The sequence below is a fragment of the Muscardinus avellanarius genome (genome assembly GCF_963383645.1).
Source record: "Muscardinus avellanarius genome assembly, chromosome: 16".
Lineage (NCBI taxonomy): Eukaryota > Metazoa > Chordata > Mammalia > Rodentia > Gliridae > Muscardinus > Muscardinus avellanarius.
The window spans coordinates 2,222,904-2,248,846 of NC_137802.1; the positions used below are offsets into that span (position 1 = coordinate 2,222,904).

Consider the following 25,943-nt stretch of genomic DNA (forward strand, 5'->3'; position numbering starts at 1 on the left):
AGAATAAGGGCAAAAGCCGGGCGTGATGGCGCACGCTTGTCATCCCAGCATTGGGGAGGCTGAGATGGGAGGATTGCGGGTTTGTGGCCAGCCTCAGCTACTTAGTGAGGCCCTCTGCAACTCAGTGAGACCCTGTTTCAAAGTAAAGAAAAAAAAATAGGGCAGGGGGTGTAGCTTAGAGATAGAATGCCCCTGGTTTCCACTCCCAGTACAAAAAAAAAAAAAAAAAAAAAAAAAAAAAATAGGGGCAGATTGAGAGAACAGGCCCTCCGGGAGAGCTCACTGTGAGTCCCCTGAACGGGCCCCGCCGCAGCGCCTGTGCCTCCTGGCCTGAGCCCTGCCCCTGGTCTGTTGCTTTGCTGTGGGCTGGGGTCTCCCTCTGAGCAGCTGAGATTCCTGCCCCTGCTCTGCGTCAGGGCTCAGGTGGGCTCTGCTGCCTCTCGCCCACAGAAGGAATGGGTCTGAGGTTCTGAGTTAGGGGGGACAGTGAGAGCGGGGGTGGTCCCGAGAGGCAGCAGGGGACGCTGCAGACTGGAGTCCTCCGGACGCCTGAGCGCTCTGGGACTCAAGTTTCTTGGGCATCCTTGGGCATCTTTGCGCATCCCTGGGCATCCTTGGGCATCTTTAGACATCCTTGGGTATCTTTGGGTATCTTTGGGCATCCATGGGCATCCATGGGCATCCTTGGGCATCCGTGGGCATCCTTGGGCATCTTTGGGCATCCTTGGGCATTTTGGGCATCCTTGGACATCTTTGGGCATCCTTGGGCATTTTTGGGCATCCATGGGCATCTTTGGGCATGTTTGGGCATCCTTGGGCATCTGTGGGCATCCGTGGGCATCTTTGGGCATCCGTGGGCATCCTTGGACATCCATGGGCATCCTTGGGCATTTTTGGGTATCCTTGGGCATCTTTGGGCATCCTTGGGCATCTTTGGGCATCCGTGGTCATCCTTGGGCATCTTCGGGCATCCATGGGCATCCTTGGGTATCTTTGGGCATCTCTGGGCATCTTTGGGCATCCTTGGGCATCTTTTGGCATCCATGGGCATCTGTGGGTATCCGTGGGCATCCTTGGGCATCCATGGGCATCCTTGGACATCTTTGGGCATCCGTGGGCATCCTTGGGCATGTTTGGGCATCCTTGGGCATCTGTGGGTATCCTTGGGCATCCGTGGGCATCCTTGGGCATCCTTGGACATCTTTGGGTATCCGTGGCATCCTTGGGCATGTTTGGACATCCTTGGGCATCCTTGGGCATCTGTGGGCATCCTTGGGCATCCGTGGGCATCTTTGGGCATCCTTGGACATCTTTGGGTATCCGTGGGCATCCTTGGGGATCCCTGGGCATCCCCGGGGATCCCTGCGCGTCCTTGGGCGGTGGCGTGGGGGCCCGGGCGGGGGTCTACACCCCCCTGCGGCGGGCCGCGCCGCTGGGGGTCCCGGGGCGGGGCCCTGGGGCGGCGGGGCGGGGCGCGGCTGGGTGGAGCCCGGGAGGGGGCGCCCGCGGTCCCGGGCGCTCGGGCGGGACAAAGGCCGGAGCGGCGCTGCGGGCGGCCCCAGTCCCGGCCGGGCCCGCCGGCTTCTCGGCGCCCGCGGTCGGGGGCGGGGCGGCGGGATCTCCAAGCGCGGCGCGCCCCGCCCGCTCGGCGGCGGCGGAGGAGGCGGAGACCGGGCAGGCGGCGGCCGGAGAGCGCGGCGGCCGGACCGGGGCCATGGCGCCCGCGCAGCGCCCATGGCTGCCGCTGCTGCTGCTGCTGCTGCCGCTGCCGCCGCCGCCGCCGCCCTGCGCGCTGGCCGAGGACGCCGCCCGCGCCAACGCCGACCGCCACGCCGTGTACTGGAACCGCAGCAACCCCAGGTGAGCCGCGCCCGCCGCCCCGGAGTTTGGGGGCCGCGCGCCGCCGCCCCGCGGGGCGCCCCCGGCCCCCCAGGCTGCCCGGACCCCGAGCTGGGGGCCCGCGGGCGCCCTCGCAGCGGGGCAGCCTTGAGCCTCGCCCCGCAACTTGGGGGACCTGGGTCCTCCGCGCCGTGGGGGTCCCCGGGGGGCTCCGCAGTTGGGGACCCCGGGCCGGGGCGCTCGCCGGCCCTGGACGTGCAGGACCGGCCCGGCCGAGCGGTGTAGACGCCGTGCGCCCGCCGAGGGCTCCCGGGTGAACTTGGGGAGTTGGACCGACCCTCCCGGGGGGCCGGGTCCTGGCTTTGTAGGGACAGGGAGACTGAGGGCCACAGGGTTTGGGGTGTCAGCCCGCGAGGTGCGCTGGGAAGGTGTCCTCCTTCCTTCTCTTAGCGCTGAGGGGGAAATTGAGGGCACAGGGGGTGAGGGGCCAGCTCAAGGTCACGGTCTGGGGACCAGGGCTGGGGCGGGATGGGGTGGCGGGGTGCCGGAGCCTGCCACGCCCGCCCAGGGGCTCCCCCAGTCCTCTCGCCTGCTACACAGCCCCCCATGTTTCCGATCTCGTCTGTGCGGAGGGCTGGTAGAAGCTCCCGGTAGTCTGAGAAAAGTTTGCTGGCCACTGACCACATCCTGGACATCTGCAGAACCCTCCGGGCCGTTCTGGGGTCTCAGCAGCCAAAGCGGGCTGGGGATCCGTTGGGAGCCGGGGCTCCGGGGGCCCCGAGGTTTGGGGTGAGTCTCAGTGCAGAGTCTCACGGTTAGCACGGGGCTGGCCGCCTCCGTGTCGGGGGGCCCAGCTGGCCAGCCTCCCCGCCGCGGACCCCGTGCCGGCCGCGCTCTCTCTGCGGCTGAGAGCCGTCCTCCCGCCGGCCCGGCCGCCCAGATCCCCGGCAGAAAGTTGCAGACAGGGGCTTCTTTGAGGCTGGCTCTGGGACAAGGGCGGCCAGTGTCCCGCCGTGGGGGCGGGGAGCATGCCCACACGTACCCCCATCCACGCAGGGCTATGGGGTCAGGCCCCAGGGCCAAGGGCAGGGACCCCGGATCTCAGCAGGGATGGCCGGGGCCACCGCAGAGCCGGAGCCGAGCCGCCCGCCGCGCCGGTCACATGTGGGTTTGATTAAGGCTCTTCTCTGTCGCTGGCCGAGCCCGGCGAGCACAGCGTCCCCGGTCCAAGTTTTTAGTTTCAGCTCCGGAATCTCCATCCCCAGCGTGGCCGCTCCTTTGTTCTGGCAAACACTCAAGGAACCGGGGGACGGGGAAGGAAGGGGGCTGTCGGGGCGGCCCCTCTGCCCCCACCTGCCGCGGGGCCCAGGGCTGCAGGCTGGACCCTCAGCAGGGCAGAGATGCCCCGCCGGCGCCCGCCTGGGCCGCCCACTGGACCGGCTCCTGTTGCCGTGTGGCCCGACGGTCCCGCTCTGGCCGCTGCCCGAGGGGACGGCCCAGAGCAGAGCCCAAGCGCAAGGTGTCCCCGTTCGCTCTCCCCTTCCTCCCTTGGGCATCCAGGTGGCCGGTGACCGCGTCCAACACCCTGCAGTGCCCTCGGTGGCCCCCTCCCCAGGAATCTCAGACCAATTTAAACTGGGGCTTTGTCGTTGACAAATCGGGGTTTCCGTAGAAGGGGGGCTCTCAGCAGCCTGGGCACCCCTCGGAAGGTTTGAGGTCCAGGAGCGGCTGTCGGTCATGCCAGAGGGGGGGCCTGGGTCCTAGCTTTCAAGAGGAACCCACCAATGGGGACACGGCCCAGGGTGTGAGACAGGGCTGGGGGGACGAAGATGGGGTCAGGCAGAGACTCCTGATGACGCTGGGTGGTGGCGGAGGTGGGGTGGGTGCGTTCCCCTGGGGGACAGAGAGCCGTGCAGAGGCCGCTCAGATGGGGGCCCGCGGGCGCCCCGCCTGCCGGGCTGGCCCACACCTGCACTGAGGTTAGTTAATAAGGACGTGTCTGGGTCCCAAATCACACTCTCCCCGCAGCAAGGTGTGTTTCCTACACGCACACAGCCGCGATCTCCGGGTGGGGGCCTGTGCCCGCCTGCTCGGCCATAGCAGGGTGGGGCCCCGTGCCCCAGTCCCGCCACCGAGCCCCCCACTCTCTCTGGTCTGTTTGATGGGACCCGCCTGGGCTGGACCCCCCTCGGCTGGCCACCGGGCCCCTCGCCTGGACATCACCCGCCGGCTTTTCCGCATCTTGTGTGCTGGGGGTGGCCCTGGTCTGTGTGCGTGCGGGGCCGTGCACCTGGGAGGCACCGCGGGCCATACCTGAGGCTGTGTGTTCTCATGTGTGATACGCCGGTGTGTCCTGGAGCCCCTGGAGGTACGTGCCTTTATGTGGGGCGCACACACGTGTCCGGCCGTGTGTGGCAGGTTTGCACGCATGCTTGTGCGTGTACGCCATACGTGTGTGCGTGCGAAGCTCCCGCATATCCGCACCAGCGTCCCTGCACGGAACGCTTGCCACACTGGGCCACACGCGTGTGAGATGCGTGTGTGTGTGTGTGTGTGTGTGTGTGCGCGTCTACTGCGTGTGGCAGTAGACACATACCCTTTTTGGGGGGACAGCTTCAGTGTGGAACCAAAGCCCAGGAGACTCCACGGCGGTGACTTGCTGGGGCCGGGGCCGGGGCCAGTGCAGGCAGGCGATGGAGGCCTCTGGCCTGGCCGCGGCCCCTGCGGCAGAGGTGACCCGGCGTCCCCGGCTCCCGAGGAACTGGCTTTGAGGGGCCACGGTGTGCTTTGCCACAGGAGGGTGATTTTTTTGTTTCGTGTAAGAGCTCAGCCGTCCAGCTTGCGGGAGCTTGGGGACCAGGGAGTGGGGTCCCGGGGGGGCTGTGGGAAACCGAGGTTCGACGGGCGGGGGGGGCTTTGAGCAGGCTTAAAGGGGCTGCTTAAGTCTGAGGGGCCTAAAGTCCCAACCAGGGAGGGAAACTGAGTCAGCTCCCGTGATTAAAAAGAACGGCTTTCTTTCTGGGTCCCCCCAAATCCGCAGCGACAGCTCCGCCCAGCCTGACCTTCCTGGGGTCTTTGTGCGTGCGTCCGTCTGTCTCTCTGGACTTATGGGCACGTGGATGACCGCGTCAGGTCTGTTCCCGGCCCTGGCCCCTCGGTGCCGTGGACCCTGGTGGGCAGCCTTGGTCAGAACATAAAAAGAAACTGAGGCTCGGCGTGGAGGGCCGCTGCCGACATAGTGGGTGTGACCTGGGCCTGGCGCCGGCCAGCTCTGAGCTCCTGGGCCGCCGTCTGGTCTCAGGGTCCCGCAGGGTCATGGGCGCAGGCGCAGGCCGCCCGGGAGGTTGTGAGTCTGTGCTGGAGCCAGCCGGCAGATCTGGGGGTCCTGCCGCACACCCACCAGGTTGATACTCCCGAGACAGGTCCCCAAGCCTTGCTCCGGGCAGACCCACCGTCTCAGACCTAGAAGCTCCTTGTGGAAGAAGCCGTCCGGAGCTTTGTGTTTGTTTGTTTGTTTGTTTGTTTGTTTGTTTATTTATTATTTTTCGGTACTGGGGATGGAACCCAGGGGCCTCCTACCTCCCAGCAACACCCCCAGCCCTAGTTTTTATTCTTTAAAACAGGGTCTCACTGAGTTGCCGAGGGCCTCGCTAAGTGGCTGAGGCTGTCCGCGAACCGCGATCCTCCTGTCTCGGCCTCCCGAGTGCTGGGGTGACGAGCGTGCGCCCCGCGTCCGGCTCCGGGCTTCCGTTTAACCTCAGAGTTCGAGCTCTGCGGCCGAGCCAGCCCTGGGCGGGACCCGCTCCCTGCGCCCGCGTCCGAGGTGTGGGGTCCTCGGCCGCCGTGCCCTGGTCTCCCGGGGGCACCTTAGCTCTGCGGGGCTGTGTGCCCCACTCCGCAGCTCTGCGCCCCCTATTCCGCCCTCCCTGAGGGGTTCTGGGTCCCCACTTGGCAGTCTAGAGATAGAGTGACTTCTCTAAGGCCACAGGAAGGGCGCTGGGCACCGCTCGGGGTCCCCCTCTATCTGTGGGAGTCGCCCGTCTCCCTCCCCGGGTCCAGGCTGGCCAGGGAGGGCCAGGGGCGGCCTGCGTGTCCTGGGGGGGGGGCACAGAACAGTCACACTCTCGGACTGTGTCTCTGGTCACCCACGCCTCCGAGACCCCAGCCTGGCACCGTCTTTGGCTGCCGCCTGGCCCTTTCTTTTTAACTTCCCCGATCGTCTGTTTCTTTCTTTTTCTTTTTGGAGGAGCAGGTGGGGATTGAACCCAGGGGCATCTACCTCCGAGCCACACTCCTAGCCCTTTTTATTTTTTATTTGAAACAGGGCCTTACTAAGCCTCCGCGGCTGGCCACAGACCTGCGATCCTCCTGCCTCAGCCTCCCAAGTACTGGGACGACAAGCGTGCGCCACCGCGCCCGGCCCATGATTGTCTTTTCTCTGGCTCTGCCCGTACTGTTTCACTTAAAGTCCCGGCCACCCCTGAGATGGAGGAGCCATCCCTCCGGCCACTTGAAGGCCGGGAGCGGTTGTGACCCCACGCTGGGCCGCGGGACTCCGTCTGCCCGCTCACGGAGCCGGTAAGCATCGTCCGGACCCATCAGAGACACGCCACCGTCGCCCGAGAGGCCGCGTGCCCGACATCTGCCTCAGTTTCCAATCTGGGAGGCAGCTCAGCACACCCCCACCTGTTTGGGCTGAGACTTTTTTTTTTTTTCTGCAGGTCTGGGCATGGAACCCAGGGGCGTTCGACCTCCGAGCCACACCCCCTGCCCTATTTTTGATTCTTTATTTTGAAACCGGGTCTCACTGAGTTGCAGAGGCCTCACTGAGCAGCCGAGGCTGTCCGCGAGCCGCCATCCTCCGGTCTCGGCCTCCCGAGTGCTGGGATCACAGGCGTGCGCCGCCACTCGCGGCTCTGGGCTGAGGCTTTTAATTAGTTTCTTTGCTATTAGCATCTAATGACTTTTAAGGAGCTAATTAGCAACGGGCCGGGTGGGTGCGGGTCGGGAGCCCGGTCTCAGAGGTTCTGCTCCGCCGTGCCGGGCAGGGGGGCCCGGGCAGGAGGTGCCGTGGGGACCTGGGCTCTGGGGAAGAGACGCCCCCAGTCCGTCGTCAGCCATATATGGGTGTCCCGTCCCACCAGCAGCCGCATCTCCAGCCCAGGACCTTCTTCCTGGGCTGGGTTTTGGGGTGGGTTCCCCTGGCCTCCCCCAACCCCGTGCAGGCGCCACCCAGCAGGGGCAAGGCGCCCGCCCTGGCTCCTCCGCCAGCCTGGATCCTGGAATGCCTACACAGCAGGGCTGACGCTATTTAAAAGCCTGGAAGGAAAAAAATAATAAAAAGGCCAGCTTAGGCAGCCAGTGCTCGTTGGGGGGAGGGGGCTCCCCCCAGGGTCCTCGCCCCTCACCAGGCCCTCCTGGGAGTTGCTTTTTGCAACCTGACAGTCCAGCGACTCAAAGTGCTTGAACCCTTGAGGTTTTAACTTTACTTGTTCAATCAACAAACGTGGCTCGAGCACCACTGTATGTATCGCAGGGCTGACCGGGAGGAGCGGCGGTGTCAGGCGCCGGCTCCATGGGGGCATTTGTAGCCCCACTATGTTCAGCTCAGAAGTGTCCTTTTTTTTTTTTTTTTGGTGATGATAATAGGGATTGAATCTAGGGGCATTCTACCTCCTTCCAACTACACCCACAGCCCTATTTTATTTATTTACTTATTTTTTGCAGTACTGGGAATTGAACTCAGGGGTAGCGTACCTCTGAGCTACACCCCCAGCCCTATTTTTTACTCATTATTTTGAATCAGGATCTCAGTGAGTTGCAGAGGGCCTCACTAAACTGAGGCTGTCCTTGAATCCCGATCCTCCTGTCTCAGCCTCCAGAATGCTGGGATTACAAGCGTGCGCCACCTCGCCTGACTTCAGAAATTACTTTTAGCCGGGTCTGGTGGCGCACGCTTGTAATCGCAGCGATTGGGAGGCTGAGACAGGAGGATCGCGCAGGTTCAAAGCCAGCCTCAGCTACTTAGTGAGGCTCTCAGCAACTTAGTGAGACCCTGTTTCCAAATAATGAATAAAACAGGCCTGGGAGTATAGCTCAGAGGTAGAAAAGCCCCTGGATTCCACCCCCAGTACCACACACACACACACAAAAATTACTTTTAAAGAAGCCTGGATGCTAGGCGTGTTAGCACACACTTGTCATCCCAGCATTCAGGAGGCTGAGACTGGAGGATCCCGGTTCTCTGACAGCCATAGCTACTTAGTGAGGCCCTCTGCAACTCAGTGAGACTCAATAGGGCTGGGGTGGAGCTCGGAGGTAGAATGCCCCTGGGTTCCACCCCCAGTACTGCAAAATAGAATAAGGAGCCGGGTGTGGTGGCGCACACTTGTAATCCCAGCGATTGGGAGGCTGAGACAGGAGCATTGTGCAGGTTCGAAGCCAGCCTCAGCTACTTAGTGAGGCTCCCAGCAACTTAGTGAGACCCTGTTTGCAAACAAAATATAAAATAGGTCCAGGACTGGAGGATCTCGGTTTGCGGACAGCCTCAGCTACTTAGTGAGGCCCTCCATAACTTAGTGAGACCCTGTTTCAAAATAAAGAACGAAAGTAGGTCAAGGGAAGCCGGGCGTGGTGGCACACGCTTGTCATCCCCGTGCTTGGGAGGCTGAGACAGGAGGATCTCAGGTTGGAAGCCAGCCTCAGCTACTTAGTGAGGCTCTCAGCAACTCAGTGAGACCCTGTTTCCAAATAAAATATAAAACAGGTCTGGGAGTATAGCTCGGAAGTAGAAAAGCCCCTGGGTTCCACCACTAGTACCAAAAAAAGGGGGGGGGCAGGGGGTGTAGCTTGGAGGTTGAATGCCCCTGGGTTTCATACACAGACCCGAAAGAAAAAATAAAGGTCTAGGAGTATAGTCTGGAGGTAGAAAGCCCCTGGGCCACAAATAAATAAATAAATAAATAAATAAATAAATAAATAAGGCTGGGAATGTAGCTCGAAGGTAGAATGACCCTGGGTTTCATCCCCAGGACCACAAAATAAATAAATAAAAAACAAATAAATAAACGAATGGACTGGGATGTAGCACCCCCCTCCAAAAGGGAGAGAGAGGGAGACTGACCCTCCCCTGGGCTGAAACCAGCAGCCCCGTGGCCCCCGCCTTAGGCCGTGGAAGGCGGCCACGGAGCCAGTCCGAGAGCCGGGCGCCCTCCCCGGCCTCCCACCCTGCCGTTCCCCACAGCTCTGGAGGTTCTGGGGCGGCAGGGGGCCTGGCCACCGCTTTGGCAATTAGCAAGCCGGGCACGCAGCCCCCTCCCGCAGGGCCTCAGTTTCCCCGGCTGTGGGGCGGCGCGGGGTTTTTATGTGCTAATGAGCTGCTCTCAGGCCTCCTTCGCCGGCCTCTTGGCTGCTGCGACAGGAACCCGGGGGACCGGCCTGGAGATCTGAGGGCTCCCGGCTGTAGCCCGAGGCGGCGATGGCAAACAGCCGCAGATCCAACCTCCGCCGACCTCGGCCCTCCACCGCCAGGCTGGGTCGGGGGGCGTCCGGGCCGCTGGGGGGCGCGGGGGTCAGAGCCCAGGGAACCCCAGGGGGTGGCCAGGTGCGGAGCAGCTGCTGATCCCAGGGATTTGGGGGGACGACTCTGTTTCAAGGTTTGAGAGACCATCAGGGAGGGCGAGAGACATCCTGGGAAAGCCGAGCGCGCCCGTCCTCCCCGCGCTTGGGAGGCTGAGACAGGAGGATCGCGCAGGTTCGAGGCCAGCCTCAGCTGCCTAGTGAGGCTCTCGGCAACTTGGTGAGACCCTGTTTCCAAATAAAGAATAAAGCCGGGCTTGGTAGCGCACGCTTGGGATCCCAGTACTTGGGAGGCGGAGACAGGAGGATCGCAGGTTCAAAGCCGGCCCCAGGTGCTTAGTGAGGCTCTCAGCAACTCGGTGAGACCCTGTTTCCAAATAAAATAGAAAATAGGTCTGGGAGTATAACCCGGAAGTAGAAAAGCCCCTGGGTTCTGTCCCCAGCACCACACACACACACACACACACACACACACACACACACACAAATGTATAAAAAATAAGGCTGAATGTATAGCTCAGGGGTAGAATGCCCCTGGGTTCCATCCCCAGTACCGCAAAAAAGAAAAAAGGAATTAAAAAATAGGGCTGGTTCGATCCCCAATACCGGGAAAAAAAAAAAAAAAAGACACTTTGGGTCCCACTGTGGACTGGGTGTGCCTGGGGAGATCCCAGAACGCCACCAAGGGGTTGGGGGAAGGTGCGGGTGTCCTTTGCTCCAAATCCCTGCGGGTAAACTGAGGCTGGGGCTGGGGCCACAGGGCCCGGAGGCCGGGGTGGCGGCGCCCCTGACCCCAGGCCCTTTGCACGGCAGGTTCCACGCGGACGCGGCGGGCGGCGGCTACACCGTGGAGGTGAGCATCAACGACTACCTGGACATCTACTGCCCGCACTACTGGGCGCCGCTGCCGCCGGCCGAGCGCATGGAGCGCTACGTGCTGTACATGGTGGACGGCGAGGGCCACGCGGCCTGCGACCCCCGAAGGCGCGGCGGCGTCAAGCGCTGGGACTGCAACCGGCCCGCGGCGCCCGGCGGCCCGCTGCGCTTCTCCGAGAAGTTCCAGCTCTTCACGCCCTTCTCCCTGGGCTTCGAGTTCCGGCCGGGCCACGAGTACTACTACGTGTGTGAGTGACCGGGGCCGCCCCTTGCACACTCGTGTGCACGCGCGACACGCCAGGGCCCCAGGAGGGAGACTGAGGCACGGAGCCCGCCGCCCAGGACCCCAGCGGGAGAGCCGCTGTGCCCCGGATCCCCTGCTTCTTTTATTTATTTTATTGCGGTACTGGGGATGGAACCCAGGGGCGTTCGACGTCCGAGCGACACCCCAGCCTGTTTAATTTATTATTTAATATTTATTTATTTATTGCGGTACTGGGGATGGAACCCAGGGGCGTTCGGCCTCCAAGCGACACCCCCAGCCCTGTTTTCTTTTATTTATTTATTTATTTATTTATTTATTTATTTATTTGCGGTATTGGGGATGGAACCCAGGAGCAGTCGACGTCCGAGCGACACCCCAGCCTGTTTAATTTATTATTTAATATTTATTTATTTATTGCGGTACTGGGGATGGAACCCAGGGGCGTTCGGCCTCCGAGCGACACCCCCAGCCCTGTTTTCTTTTATTTATTTATTTATTTATTTATTTATTTATTTGCGGTATTGGGGATGGAACCCAGGAGCATTCGACGTCCGAGGGACACCCCAGCCTGTTTATTATTTAATATTTATTTATTTATTGCGGTACTAGGGATGGAACCCAGGGGCATTAGACTCCAAGCGACACCCCCAGCCCTGTTTTTTTTTTATTTTTTATTTTATTTATTTATTTATTTATTTATGTATTTATTTATTTATTTTATGGTACTGGGGATGGAACCCAGGAGCATTCGACGTCCGAGCGACACCCCAGCCTGTTTATTATTTAATATTTAATATTTATTTATTTATTGCGGTACTGGGGATGGAACCCAGGAGCATTCGACGTCTGAGTGACACCCCAGCCTGTTTATTATTTAATATCTAATATTTATTTATTTATTGCGGTACTGGGGATGGAACCCAGGGGCATTAGACTCCAAGCAACACCCCCAGCCCTGTTTTTTTTTAATTTTTTATTTTATTTTATTTATTTATTTATTTTATGGTACTGGGGATGGAACCCAGGAGCATTCGATGTCCGAGTGACACCCCAGCCTGTTTATTATTTAATATCTAATATTTATTTATTTATTGCGGTACTGGGGATGGAACCCAGGGGCATTCGATCTCCGAGCTACACCCCCTGCCCTAATTTTTTTTTTTTTTTTGCAGGTCTGGGGATGGAACCCAGGGGCATTCTACCTTCAAGCTACAGCCCCTGCTCTATTTTTTATTCTTTATTTTGAAACAGGGTCTCACTGAGATGCAGAGGGCCTCACTCAGTAGCTGAGGCTGGCCTTGGACCGCGATCCTCCGGTCTCAGCCTCCAAATGCTGGGGTGACGAGCGTGCGCCCCCACGCCGGCTGGGATCCCTTTTCCATCCGGCTGGAGAGGGGGCCCTGGCTCCCCGGGGCTGTGGGAGAGCCCGGGCGCCTCAACACCCCGGCCCCTGCTGTGTCAAATTAAACTTTACAAGGCCCCATTTCCTCCTTTCTCTGCTCTATTTGGAATTTTTTCCCCTTCTTTTTTAATTTAGAGTAAAGAAGCTGGTGGGGGAGGGGTGGGCGGTGTTGAAAGGAAGTCCCGTAATATAAGGCGGGGAAGTGACATTTTTCTTCCCGAGACAGGCGTTTTCGTAAAAAATAATTATTGTAATTCTTCGTCCTATCTGTGTGACGAATGTTATTCTGGCTCCCATGTCTTTTATCCTCATCGCGCGGCTTGAGGGGCCCCAGAGGGCAGCGGGGCCGTGGGGCACCGCGGCCTTGGCACCGACCTGCCCTGTTCTGCCCGCGCCTGCCGCCCCCTGGGCTCTGGCCTCTTTTTATTTTTATTTTTTTGGTACTGGAGATGGAGCCCAGGGCATTCTACCTCCGAGCTGCACCCCCTGCCCTATTTTTTATTATTTATTTTGAAACAGGGTCTCACTGAGTTGCAGAGGGCCTAAGTAGCTGAGGCTGGCCTCGAACCGCGATCCTCGGTCTCAGCCTCCCGAATGCTGGAATGACGAGCGTGCGCCGCCACGCCCGGCCTATTCCTTATTTTTTATTTATTTATTTATTTATTTATTTATTTATTTATTTATTTATTTATTTTTGTGGCACTGGGGATGGAAGCCAGGGGCATTCTACCTCTGAACTACACCCCCGGCCTTGATTTTATTTATTTATTTATTTATTTATTTATTTTGGTACTGGAGATGGAGCCCAGGGACACTCTACCTCCGAGCTGCACCCCTAGCCCTATTTTTTTATTCTTTATTTTGAAACAGGGTCTCACTGAGTTGCAGAGGGCCTCGCTAAGTAGCTGAGGCTGGCTGCGAACTGCGATCCTCCGGTCTCAGCCTCCCGGATGCTGGGATGAATAGCGTGTGCCCCACGCCCAGCCTATTCTTTATTTTTTATGTTTTTATTTATTTATTTATTTATTTATTTATTTATTTTTGTGGGTCTGGGAATAGAACCCAGGGGGGCATTCGACCTCCGAGCTACACCCCCTGCCCTATTTTTTATTCTTTATTTTGAAACCGGGTCTCACTGAGTTGCAGAGGGCCTCACTAAGTAGCCGAGGCTGGCCGCGAACCGCGATCCTCCGGTCCCAGCCTCCCGAATGCTGGGGTGACACGTGCGCCCCCACGCCGGGCCCCTTTCGTTTCCAAACTACATCTTACTAAGTTGCTGAGGCTCCAATCCTCGATCCTCCGGCCTCGGCCTCCCGCTTCCTGGGATGAGCGGTGCGGGCCGCCAGGCCGGGCCCATCAGGAGTTCTGTGGACGGGGCCCCGCCGGGGTCCGGTGGGAAGACAGCGCCTTCTGAGGTCTGGGGTGCCCGGACCCGCTTCCCCGCTGACCCCGCACCCCTGTCTTCCAGCGGCCACACCTCCCAACGCCGCGGACCGGCCCTGCCTGCGGCTGAAGGTGTACGTGCGGCCGACCAGTAAGTGCTGGGAGCCGGGGTGGGGGGCGGGCAGGACCCAGGCCCCCGCTGACACCTGGAACCCACAGAGCCAGGGATGGGGGCGGCCCCGTGGAAGCTGGGCATTCCCACGGCCTCGCCCCAGCCTCAGTTTCCCCTTCGGTGGGAGGAGGCCGGCCCCCGCCCCGCGCTGACCGTCCTGGCCTTTCCTTGTTCCCAGACGAGACCCTGTACGAGGCCCCGGAGCCCATCTTCACCAGCAACAACTCCTGCAGCGGCCCGGGCGGCCGCCGCCTCCTCCTGAGCGCCGTCCCCGTGCTCTGGACGCTCCTGGGCTCCTAGTCCTCCGGCCCCGGCCGTGGACGCCGCCCCGGCCGGGCGCCTCGACGCCAAATACAGACGCTGCTGCTGCTCCTCGGTGCTGCCCGCCACAGGCCCCCGCGCCGGCTCTCCCGGGGCTTTGGTTTGGTTTGGTTTTATCGCCCTTGTCGTTGTTTTAAGTGTATTTTTCACGGTCGGATCAGAAGAGACTTGCGTTTTTAATTTAATTTATTCCCCGCTGTTGCCGGTGACTTTGGGGTGGGGGTCCCTGGCCCCTCTCCTCTGCCTGGCATCTGGGCTGTTGGGTTCTGGACTCCCCGGCAGGGGCCCCGGGTCCCGTGGGTGTGACCAGGAGGGGCGCAGGGTAGGAGCCCCTAATTGCGATCCAGGGGTCCTCCTCCCTCCTTGCGCTTGGTGATTGCCTCCAGCTGGTACTTGGGAGGCTGAGACAAGAGGATCGCAGGTTTGAGGGCAGCCTCCTCAAGCCATGAGACTCTCATCAACCTAGCGAGACCCTTTTTCCAAATAAAAATAGAATGGTTCTGGGGGTGTATAGCAGAAGGGCAGAATGCCCCTGGGTTCAATCCCCAGGACCACCAAAAAAAAAAGAAAAAAAGAAAAAGAAAGAAAAGAAACGGTTGTTCCCATCCAGGCATGGTGGCACGTACCTGTCATCCTAGTACTTAGGAGGCCGGGACAGGAGGAACGCCGGGCTGGAGGCCAGCCTCGGCAACTTAGCGAGACATTATATTTTCTGTAAATAGAACCAGCAAGTATATACTGTGATTTATTTTTAATGTATTCCTGAGGATGGACTGGAAAGTGTTGTTTTTTTTTTTTTTTTTCCTATTTTCTTTTCTTCAAGCCCTGCCTTGGGGTGTTTTATTTTGGCGGGGGGTCGGGGAGGCCGGGGGGGGGGGTGGCTTTTTAGAATAGAATCAACACTTGGCAATAAGCTCATTTTGTCTTGTCGGAGCCCTCCCCCTCCCTCGACTCTCTGACCTGATAATGTTTCTAAGGATTAAAAAAAAAAAAAAGGAACAAAAAAAAAAAGAAAACTACTACCAAAAAAAAGAAAAAACACCCTCGCCGGAGATGATTTAATGAGGAAAAGAAAGAACGTGTTTATACAGATTTCATATTTCTACCCGCCTTTCCTGACTCTGTGTTTTATATATATTATATATAAATATATATTGTGTACGGCCGCTGGGCGCCGGCCGGAGCCGGCCGTGGGGGGCTTTTGTAGGGGCGCAGGGCGGGCGGCGTGGCCGGGCCTGGAGCTGGCACCGGGGTCTCCTCCCTCCATCCACAATCAACTTTGGATTCTGTATTTTTTTATAATAAAATACATAAACCGCAGAAGTGTGTATATGGATTTGCGGCCGGGGACCCCTTTTTGTCTGCGACTTGAAGGGGGTCTGGCGTTGCCAGGGAAACGGGGGGGCACCGAGGAGGACGACCTTTCTGGGACCCAGAAAGAACCTGTATTTTAAATGGAGTCTGAGCTGGGCATGGCATCCCCCCTGTCACCCCAGTCCTTTTGGGAGGCTGAGACGGGAGGATTGCAGGTTGGAGGCCAGCCTCAGCAATAGTTAGACTCTCAGCAACCTAGCGGGGACCTGTTTCCAATAAAAATTAAATAGGGCTGGGGGCGTAGCTCAAAAAAAAAAAAAAAAGTCTTTGGATTTGAGCATCGTTCGGGGGCCAGGACTTGGAGTGAGTGTTTTGTGCGGCCCCAGGTCCTTCGTGACCAACCTCGGGCCTCAGTTTCCTCTTCTGGGAAATGGGCCTCGCCAGCCGGCCCTCGGGAGGACGGCGTGAGCGCCCGGGCCGACGCGCGCCCGCCGGGAGGCCTTGGATTCGAGGGCTGCTCCCGCCTGTCGTTTCATTTAAGTTTGCTTTGGGAATGGGGGTTTCAGATTCTGAGACTCATCTCTGTCTGTCTGTCTGTCTGTCTGTCTCTTTTGGTCCTGGGGATTGAACCTAGGGACATGCTGTCTCTGAGCCATATCTTCAACCCTTTAAATTTTATTTTATTTATTATTATTATTATTTTTTTTTTTTGTGTGTGTGTGTGTGTGTGTGTTACTGAGGATGGAACCCAGGGGCGTTTGTACCTCCAAGCTACACCCCCAGCCTTTATTTTTTTTATTCTTTTATTTTGAAACAGGGTCTCGCCGGCCGTGGTGGCGCACGCTTGTGATGCCAGCATATAGGAGGCTGAGACGGGAGGATCGGGGCTCGCAGACAGCCTCGGCTACAATTAGCGAGGCCCTGTGCAACTCAGTGAGACCCTGTTTCCAAATAAAGAATAAAAAACAGGGCTGGGGGTGGAGCTCGGAGGTAGAACGCCCCTGGGTTCCATCCCCGGTACTGCAAAGAAAGAAGAAAGAAAAAGAATGAAAGAAAGGAAGAAAGAAACAGGGCCGCACTGAGTTGCAGAGGCCTCGCTAAGCGGCTGAGGCTGGCCGCGAACCGCGATCCTCCCGTCCCGGCCTCCCGAGTGCTGGGGTGACGACCGCGCGCCCCCACGCCCGGCTTGATTTATCTATTTACTTATTTGTTTTTTGTTTTTTTTTTTTGTATTTTGAAGCAGGGTCTAAGTTGCCGAGGCTGGCCTCCAACCTCAGCCTCCTGTGTCAGCCTCCAAGTGTACCGGGATGACTGTGCCGCTGGGATCCACCTGGCTCTCCCAGCCGCGCTCTCCCGCCCGGGCCATTGTGTCTGAATCCCCTTGTCTCTGCAAAGGGCCTGTCTGGGGTCTCAGGGGCCTTCGCTCCCGCCGAGCCCTGGGAACGGAGGCGGAGCGAGGCTGGGGGTCCCCGGCCGGCCCTGGGTGACCCGGCTCGGGCCCTGGGGACCCGCGCAGCCCACCCTGTCCACCCACGAGCCACCCGCCGGGAGCGGCGTCGCACAATCAGCCGGGAAGGAATGCTCCCAGCCCATTCATTCAGCCGGCCCCGGGGACGGGGGCTGCCTCCTAATGAGGCCCGACGGGCACAAAGGGCCCTGTGTGCGGCCGCCGCCCCGCCCGCCGCAGCCCGGGAGCACCGCGGGAGCACCGCCGCGGCCCGGAGCGCCGTGCTCCCAGAGGAGGACCCCGAGGCTCCCCGGGGCCAGCGAGGGGCCAGCGGACCCACGTTACTGAAGACGAGAGTCCCGGGGATGGACGTCGCCCACCCTTAGCCGCCACCAAGTGCAATTCCCTGGATCTTAGCACATCCGGAGACCTGGACCACCAGCGCCGGGGCGTTCAGACCTTCCCTCACCCCAGAAGGAAGCCCCCGGCCCACAGCAGTCTCCCAGCCCCCAGGAATCCACCTCCTGACTCTGGACTCGCCTGGTCTTCCTTCCTTCCTTCCTTCCTTCCTTCCTTCCTTCCTTCCTTCCTTTCTTTCTTTCTCTTTATTTCTTTCTTCCTTTCTTGCAGTACTGGGGATGGAACCCAGGGGCATCCTACCTCCGAGCTACACCCCCAGCCCTATTTTTTTTTTTTTTTTTTTTTTGGTGGTACTGGGGTGGAACCCAGAGGCTTTTCTACCTCCAGGCTATACTCCCAGACCTTTTTTCTATTTCATTTGGAAACGGGGTCTCACTAAGTAGCTGAGGCTGGCTTCGAACCCGCGCGATCCTCCTGTCTCAGCCTCCCAAGCGCGGGGATGACAAGCCTGCGCCACCACACCCGGCTCTCCAGCCCTATTTTTAATTTTTTATTTATTTTCAAAACAGTGTCTTACTCAGTTGCCGCGAACCGTGGTCCTCTTGTCTCAGCCTCCCGAATGCTGGGATGACGAGCGTGCGCCACCTCATCCGGCAAATAGTCACCCGTTGACCTCCCCGGCCAAGCAGCTGTCCAGAGAGCGCAGCCCCGGGCCTCGCTGTCGTACTATCATATCTGAGCCGGGCGTGATGGCGCACGCTCGTCATCCCAGCACTCGGGAGGCTGAGACCGGAGGATCACTGTTCGAGGACGGCCTCAGCTACTCAGCGAGCCCCTCTGCAACTCACTGAGACCCTGTTTCCAAATAAAGAATAAAAGATAGGGCAGGGGGTGTCGCTCAGAGGTAGAATGCCCCTGGGCTCCATCCATAGTACGGCAAGAAGAAATTATTATTATTATTATTATCATGTCCGTTTCCTTCTTGGCTCAGCCATGAGTGGCCGGCCGGGCCCGGCCTGGCGTCCGTGGGCCTCACCCCGTGCCCACGTCCGTGCAGCCCAGGCGGCAGCCGCGCAGGCCGGGGCCGGCGGCCCTGGCGCTCCCGCGGACCGCATCGGTATGCGCAGCCCGTGCAGAGCCTTTTCCGGGCCGGAGGATCCAGAGGGAAGTCATTTCTCTCCCGTGGCCCGTTACTGCCGCCTCGGTGGCCACCGCGGGCCGGGGGCGGGCGCCCGCCCCTCCGGGCCTCTCCACAGAGCCCCCAGGCTCCTGTCCTCCTGGGACAACATCCCTGATGGGGGGGCGCCTCGCATTTTAGGGGGACCCATAACCCCAGCCCTATTTTCCTTCCTTCCTTCCTTCCTTCTTTCTTTATTTTTCTTTCTTTTTGTGATACTGGGGATGGAACCCAGGGGCATTCTACGTCTGAGCTACCCCCTCAGCCCTATTTTTTATTCTTTATTTTGAAACAGGGTCTCACTGAGTCGCGGAGGGCCTCGCTAAGTAGCTGAGGCTGGCCGCGAACCGCGATCCTCCGGTCTCTGCCTCCCGAATGCTGGGATGAGGAGCGTGTGCCCCCACGCCCGGCTCTGTTTTTCTGTTATTTGAAACAGGGTCTCACTAGGTGGCCGAGAGTCTCATCATGCTGCTGAGGCTGGCCTTGAGAGCTTGTGATCCTCCTGTCTCAGTCGCCCAAGTCCTGGAATTACAGGTGTGCACCTGCCCTCCTGGAGCCCGCGCAGCCAAGCCCTCAAGGAATATTTGTTGAATGACTAAATAAGTGTGTTGTGGGTGGACTCCAAGGCAAGTGCTCTTCCCTACCAAGGCCTGAGGCACCGGGCTCATTCTCCATTGTTCACACCTCCCAGAAGGCCAGGGTGCCAGGGCAGGACAGTCTATCCGGTGAGGGGGGCGGAGGAGCGCAGCGGGGACACTGCGGGGAGTCAGCTGGGCTGCCCGGCAGATCTTTAAATTAAAATACATATATACACCAGATAAATGAACCCGGCCCACATCCTGGTGACAAGCAGAATTATGTTGCCCGGTTGGGGATCCAGCAGGCAAACATTAGGGGGTGAGCAGGAGAGGGGCAGGGATGCTTACCCGCTCCCCGCCCTGCGCAGCCCACCCTTTTATTTGTGTGAAGCTGGGGATGGATCCTGGGGGCCTTCTACCTCTAAGGGACACCCCAACCCTATTTTTTATTCTTTATTTTGAAACAGGGTCTCACTGAGTTGCAGAGGGCCTCACTAAGTAGCCGAGGCTGGCCGGGAACCGCGATCCTCCGGTCTCAGCCTCCCGAGTGCTGGAATGACAAGCGTGCGCCGCCGCGCCCGGCTCAGGACCCCAATTCAGAGCCCCGGGTACGGGAGGCAGAGCGTGGAGCCCTCTCCCAGAGTGGCACTGGTATTGGGCACGGATGGCGCAGGTGCCGGGCTGGGCAGGTGGTCCCGGGCGAGGTCCCCAGGCGAGGGTTCCCCAGCTCCCTGCCCCTCAGCCCGCAGCGAGGGCCGGGAGGGGTCGGAGTTTTCAATTACGGAGCTGCTAATCGCCAGCGAGGGCCGTTCTGGGGCCCAGTAAAGCTCTTACGAAAAGCCAGTAAATGTATGTAAAACCGGCCTCCGACGATCCGGGGATTAGGCCGCCAGGAGAGGAAACCAAGGCGCAGGCTAGCTGGCGGATTAGCAGAGCGGCCCCCCCTCGCCCCGGCCCCGGAGGGTTGGGGGAGCCTTCCCAGGAGCCGGGCCCAGGCCCTGCTGTGGCAGCACCCACTTCATAGCCGGGGAAACTGAGGCTGGGATAGGTCCACCGGGCAGCAGCACTTTGCCGCTGTCTGTCCCAAGGTGGTCTGGGCGTTCTATGGGCTCCTGATTTTATGAGTACAGAGCAAGTGGGTTTCACAGAAGGTGGCCCTAGTGGGTCTGAAATATGGGGGTCTCTAGCCGGGCGTGGGGGCGCACGCTCGTCATCCCAGCACTCGGGAGGCTGAGACCGGAGGATCGCGGTTCGATGACAGCCTCAGCTACTCAGTGAGGCCCTCTGCAACTCAGGGAGACCCTGTTTCAAAATAGAGAATAAAAACTAGGGCCCAGGGTGATTCCGGCTTGCCTTCTGAGGGCGCCAGGGACCCGGAGAAGCTGTGAGCGCTCCGTGGCCTGGTATCCCAGTCAGCCTCATTGGCCCCACGAGTCTCTCTCTCCTGGACTCAGTTTCCCCACAGCGCCCTCATCATCTGCCAGCCTCATTCAGGATCTGCCAATCATCCTGTCCGTGGGCCCCACCCCCAGGATACCAGCCCACCTGCTAAAATCCTTCCCGGTAAAGCCGGGCTTACATCTGTCATCCCAGCACTCGGGAGGCCGAGACGGGAGGATCGCGGTTCGCGGACAGCCTCAGCTACTTAGCGAGGCCCTCTGCAACTCAGTGAGACCCTGACTCAAAATAAAGAATAAAAAATAGGGCTGGGGTTGCAGCCTGGAGGTAGAATGCACCTGGGTTTCATCCCCAGTACTGCAAAAAAAAAAAAAAAAATCCCTTTAAGTGCCCAGGTGCCCGGGTGATTGGGAAGGGAGAGGAGACGCCCTTTTCTGCCTCTCTTCAGGGAACTCAGGGGCAGCTGGAGAAACCGAGGCAGGCAGCGAGCCGCCGTTTCTACAGAAGTCTTGTGGGAACCTGCAGACATTCTGGAGACTCAGCCTGGCCGGGACCCCCAAATCCCTCCCACCAGGTGAGGCAGGGTGGCTGCAGGGGCGGCGGGGATCCCAGGCGAGGACCAGCCGGCCTCAGTGGGCTTGCCCGGAAACCCCGTGACTCAGTTTCCCCATCGTTGATCCTCAGCGCCAGCTGGATGCGGTCTTGGGTGAGTGGGGGCGGGTGGAGCACTTGGGGGTGCCGGGGGCTCTGTCCCCCCGCCCAGCCGCCAGTCAAGCCCCCGCCGGGCCCCCTTCAAGTCGTCACGGCTCAGCAGCGGCCGCGGGAGGGATTATTCCGGCCTGTCCAGGGTGGATTCGAGCGGAACCGAGGCTGACGAGCGGAACGCGCCCCCCGCCTTTGTCGGCCTGGCCGCCTGCCGTCAGGGCCACCGCTTCCCCAGCCCGTCCCTGGGGGTGGGGGGCCCAGCCTGGCCCCAGGCAGAGCTGGCTTCCCGGCCGGGCCTCCTGGGCCTCAGTTTCCCCGTCTGTGGCATGGGCGTGCCATCGCGTGTGAGCTTCAGGCTGGAGCTCCAGGGCTGCATGGGGGCCGCGTGTGCAGAGGCCTCTGGGGAGGGGGGACCGTGCCCCAGCTGCCCAGCTTTCCCAGGGGCGCCCGCTGTCTCCTGCTCCATCCCTCCTCGGACAGAGCTTTTGTCCCGGAAATCCGAGGTGGCAGGGAGAACCAATCCGTTCCTAGGCTGAAAGGAGCCGGGGCGAATGCTGTTGACCCTTGACCCCGGCCCCCTAATCCCGGGGTCGAGGCTCTCACCAAAGAGGGGCCCTAAGAGATGAGCCGGGTGTGACCCCGCCTGGGGCGCCGAGGGGGGCTTCCGGGTCAGGGTCGCCGGGCCCTCAGGGGACATGGCTGCCCCGGTTGGCCACGTGCCTGGTCATCACCCCTCGGAGGCCGGGAAACTGAGGCGCCAGGACAGGGAGGCCCCGGAAGCCCGCAGCCCCGCCACCTCCCTGCTGTGCGACCCGCGGGCCAGCCCGATGGCTCCCGCTCGGGAAGGCAGCCCGCTTGCAGCGCCATGGGCCTGGCTGTCAACCCCTTGTACACGAGTGTGCAGAGCCCGCATCCCCTGGGGGGACCCTCTCCTGGAACATAGGGAAGGGCTTTTTAAAATTTTTGGATACTGGAGGCTGAACCCAGGGGCATCCTACCTCCAAGCTCCGCCCCCAGCCCTACTTTATTTTTATTTATTTGTTTATTTGTGTGTGTGTGTGGTATTGGAGTTTGAACCCAGGGCCGTTCGACCTCCGAGCTATGCCCCAGCCCCATTTTTTATTCTTGATTTTGAAGCAGGGTCTCACTAAGTTGTGGAGGGCCTCACTAAGTAGCTGAGGCTGGCCAAGAACTGTGATCCTCCTGTCTCAGCCTCCGGAATGCTGGGATGACAAGCGTGCGCCATCACGCCCGGCTCTAATTTCATTTTTATTTCTTTTTTGCAGTACTGGGCATTGAACCCAGGGGCATTCTACCTCCGAGCTACACCCCCAGCCCTATTTTATTTTTATTTTGAAACAGGATCTTGCCGGGCACGGTGGCGCGTGCTTGTAATCCCAGCATTCAGGAGGCCGAAACCGGAGGATCGAGGTTCGCGGCCAGCCTCAGCTACTTAGTGAGGCCCTTTGCAACTCAGGGAGACCCTGTTTCAAAATAAGGAATTAAAAATTAGGGCAGGGGGTATAGCTCGGAGGCCAAATGCCTCTGGGTTCCATCCCCAGACCCGCAAAAAAAAAAAAAAAAGTAAAAAAGACTAAAAAGTAGGGCCGGTGGTGGAGCTCGGAGGTAGAATGCCTGTGGGTTCCATCCCCGCTACTGAAAATCAAACAAACAAAAACACAGGTGAACCCAAGGGCAGGCATACAGCAGGTGCTCAATAGAAGCAACTCAGGGCAGTGCTGGCCGAGGGCCCAGGGCTGGAGATTCCCTCCAGCCCTCTCTGCTTCTGTCCAGCTGGCAGTGCTGACGGCCATGGAAAAGGCCTACTAATGTCAGAGCTGGTGCGGGGCAGACGTTCGCTAAGTGATCGGGAATTAATGAATGGAGGGGAGGGCCGCGTCCACGCTCTGCTGGTGGCAGCGACCCGGGCCCCTGTCCTCCGGGTCCTTGGAGGCCCCGGCTAGCCGTTTCCACTGCAGATTAAAAGATTCTTCACCGCGGGCAGGGATGCGCTGGCATGCTCGGGCGCCCCTGAGCTCCCCGGCGGCCGCGTGTTGGTTCCACCCTGCCGAGCCGTTCCCCTCGATCAGTTTCAATTTGGCCCGGTCTCTGCCTCTGCAGCCTGCCGGGCCTCGGCGGCCGGGCCCGGGGCTGGCGAGGGGCTCGGCGGCTTCCTCTGCCTTCCCCGCCAGGTCCCAGGCCTCTGGCTGCTGTGATGGGAGCTCTGCTTTTGCCGGCCCTTGGCAGGCCTCAGTTTCCCCAGATATGCATGCAGTAGGCAGAAGAGTCTGGAGCCAGCCTCCTTGGTATTCAACTCGGTAGCACCGGGCGCCTGATCCTGTGCCCAACACCAGGGCCTGGTAGAAATCAAGGTAGATAAAGTTGCTTTGTGTGTGTGGTACTGGAGATGGAACCCAGGGACCTTCTACCTCTGGGCTACGCTCCCAGCCCTATTTTACTTTTATTATTTATTTATTTATTTATTTATTTATTTTGTTGTGCTGGAGATGGAATCCAGGGGCTTTCTACCTCCGGGCTATACCCCCAGACCTATTTTATACTTTATTTGGAAACAGGGTCTCACTAAGTAGCTGAGGCTGGCTTCGAACCTGCACGATCCTCCTGTCTCAGCCTCCCAAGCGCGGGATTACAAACCTGCGCCACCACGCCCGGCTTTATTTTTATTTTGAACCAGAGTCTCACTGGTTGCTGAGGCTGTCCTCCAACCTTCCGTCCTCCTGTCTCAGCCTCCTAAATCCTGAGATTACAATCATGGGCCACGTGCCTGGCTTTAATTGTGCCTAGTTTATGCCAGATCACAGAGGGCAGTCCGGCCAAGGTCACAGGAGAGGAGAGGCAGGACGCAACTGAGCCCCAGGGCGTCTAGAGCTTGGGTGCCCCTCGGTGTCCCCGTATGGCCGTGCCTGGCCCCGGCCTGCCTCAGTTTCCCGGGCAGAGCCTGCAGGAGGCTGCAGTGTGAGCGGGCGCCCTGGCTGCGCATCCACTAGGTGGAGCGAGGAGGCCGGAGCCCGGGGCGGCGGCACCGGGGACAGCGGCCGGAGGGAGCGCGGCGGCCAGGGCCCTGTGCCGGCTGGGGAAACTGAGGCTGGGTGCCCGCGGAGGGCAGGGCTCTGTGTGGTGTGTGAGGCGTGGGCCCCTCGGTCCTCAGAAGCCTTGCCCAGCCCTGCCTTCGCCCAGGCCATCTGCAGGCGGGAGGAGCTGGAGGGACCCTGCAGGCTCCCCGGGGCTGCCCTCTTCCTGTTTCTTTCTTTTTTCTTTTCTTTTCTTTTCTTTTCTTTTCTTTTCTTTTCTTTTCTTTTCTTTTCTTTTCTTTCCTTCCTTCCTTCCTTCCTTCCTTCCTTCCTTCTCTCTCTCTCTCTCTCCTTTCTTTCTCTTTTGCAGTACTGGGGAGGGAACCCAGGGGCATTCCACCTCTGAGCTCCACCCCCTGCCCTATTTTGTATTCTTTATTTTGAAACAGGGTCTCACTGAGTTGCCGAGGGCCTCACTAAGGGTATTAGACTGTCCGCGAACCGCGAACCTCCCATCTCAGCCTCCCGAATCCTGGGATGACAAGCGGGCGCCACCCTACCTGGTTCTTTCTTTCTTTCTTTCTTTCTTTCTTTCTTTCTTTCTTTCTTTCTTTCTTTCTTTCTTTCTTAATACTGGGGACGGAACCCAGGGGCATTCGACCTCCGAGCTCCACCCGCTGCCCTGTTTTTCTTCTTTATTTTGAAGCCGGGCCTCACTGAGTAGCTGAGGCTGGCTGCCAGCCGCGATCCTCCTGCCTCCGCCTCCCGAATGCCGGGGTGACAGGCGTGGGCCTGGCTGGCTTATTCTTTAGTTTGAAACAGCGTCTAGGTTTCTGAGGTCGGAAACTTCGATCCTCCTGTCTCAGCCTCCCGAGTATTGAGAGTACAGGTGCGTGCCACTCCACCCGGCTGGCGGCGGCCTTTCTGGGCTCCTCTGGGCGTGTTTACATTCCTTCATGGGACCCGTGCTGGGCGCTGCCTGCGCCCCTCTCAGGAACACAGCAGAGCTGGGGGAAGGGACGCTGCTGTGTAATTAGCACGTCTGGGCCCTTCTGTCTATTAACATATCTGGATAAGCCTCCTCGGGGTTTGCACATCTGGGCCTCTTCTAGTAACACATCTGGATCCCTTTCAGTGCAGGAACAGCTCTGGGCCCCCTTCTGCGTGTCAGGATGTCGGAGCCCCACTTTGTGTGTTCTAGGGTTTTTTTTTTTTTAATTTTTGGTACTGGGAATTAATTGAACCCAGGGGCATTCAACTTCTGAGTTACACCCCCAGCCCTGTTTTACTTATTCTTTTTCTTTTCTTTTCTTTTCTTTTTCGGTACTGGGGATGGAACCCAGGAACATTCTACCTCCTACTACATCCCCCGCAGCCTGATTATATATATATATATATATATGTTTTTTTTTTGGGGGGGCGGGTCTGGGGATGGAACCCAGGGCCATTTGACCTCCAAGCTATATACACTCCCTGCCCTATTTTTTTTTTATTGTTGTTTTGTTTTGGTGGTACTGGGGTTCCTGGAAGCCCTTCTACCTCTGGGCTACACTCTCAGACCTATTTTTTATATTTTTATTTGGAAACAGGGTCTCCTAAGCCAGCACGGCTGGCTTCGAATCTGCGCGATCCTCCTGTTTCCGCCTCCCAAGCGCGGGGATGACAAGCCTGCGCCACCACGCCCGGCCTATTTTTTTATTCTTTATTTTGAAACAGGGTCTAAGTTGCAGAGGGCCCCACTAAGTAGCTGAGGCCGTCCGCGAACCGCGATCCTCCAGTCTCAGCCTCCCGAGTACTGGCATTACAAGCGTGCGCCAGGATGCCCGGCTTTTTTAGGGCCTCACAATTGGCTGAGACTGGCCTTGAACCTGCGATCCTCCTGGCTCAGCCTCCCAAGGACTGGGATGACACCCGGCTGGTTTCTGGGTTCTGGGCTAGAGAATGGCCACTTTGCCCATGACCAATCTCATCATACCCCACCCAACCGCTCCATCCAGATCTCCCTGGGCTTCTGATGCTCTCTGACCACGCCCCTCTGCCCACACCTCTGCCCTTCGGTCGCCTGGCTTAGGTGCGTGAGTGGCGCACGCGCAGTT

The 25,943-nt window shown here is 59.1% G+C and overlaps 1 protein-coding gene across 1 annotated transcript; it reads left to right on the forward strand.

Moving 5' to 3' along the window:
- Positions 1 to 1,714: 1,714 nt before the first annotated feature.
- EFNA2 (ephrin A2) lies at positions 1,715 to 13,815 on the forward strand (the record flags this gene model as incomplete). Its single annotated transcript, XM_080712550.1, has 4 exons — positions 1,715 to 1,860; positions 10,231 to 10,541; positions 13,429 to 13,494; positions 13,694 to 13,815. The coding sequence occupies 4 exons, from the start codon at positions 1,715 to 1,717 to the stop codon at positions 13,813 to 13,815; spliced, it is 645 nt and encodes a 214-aa protein (XP_080568676.1).
- Between the last annotated feature and the right edge of the window lie 12,128 nt (positions 13,816 to 25,943).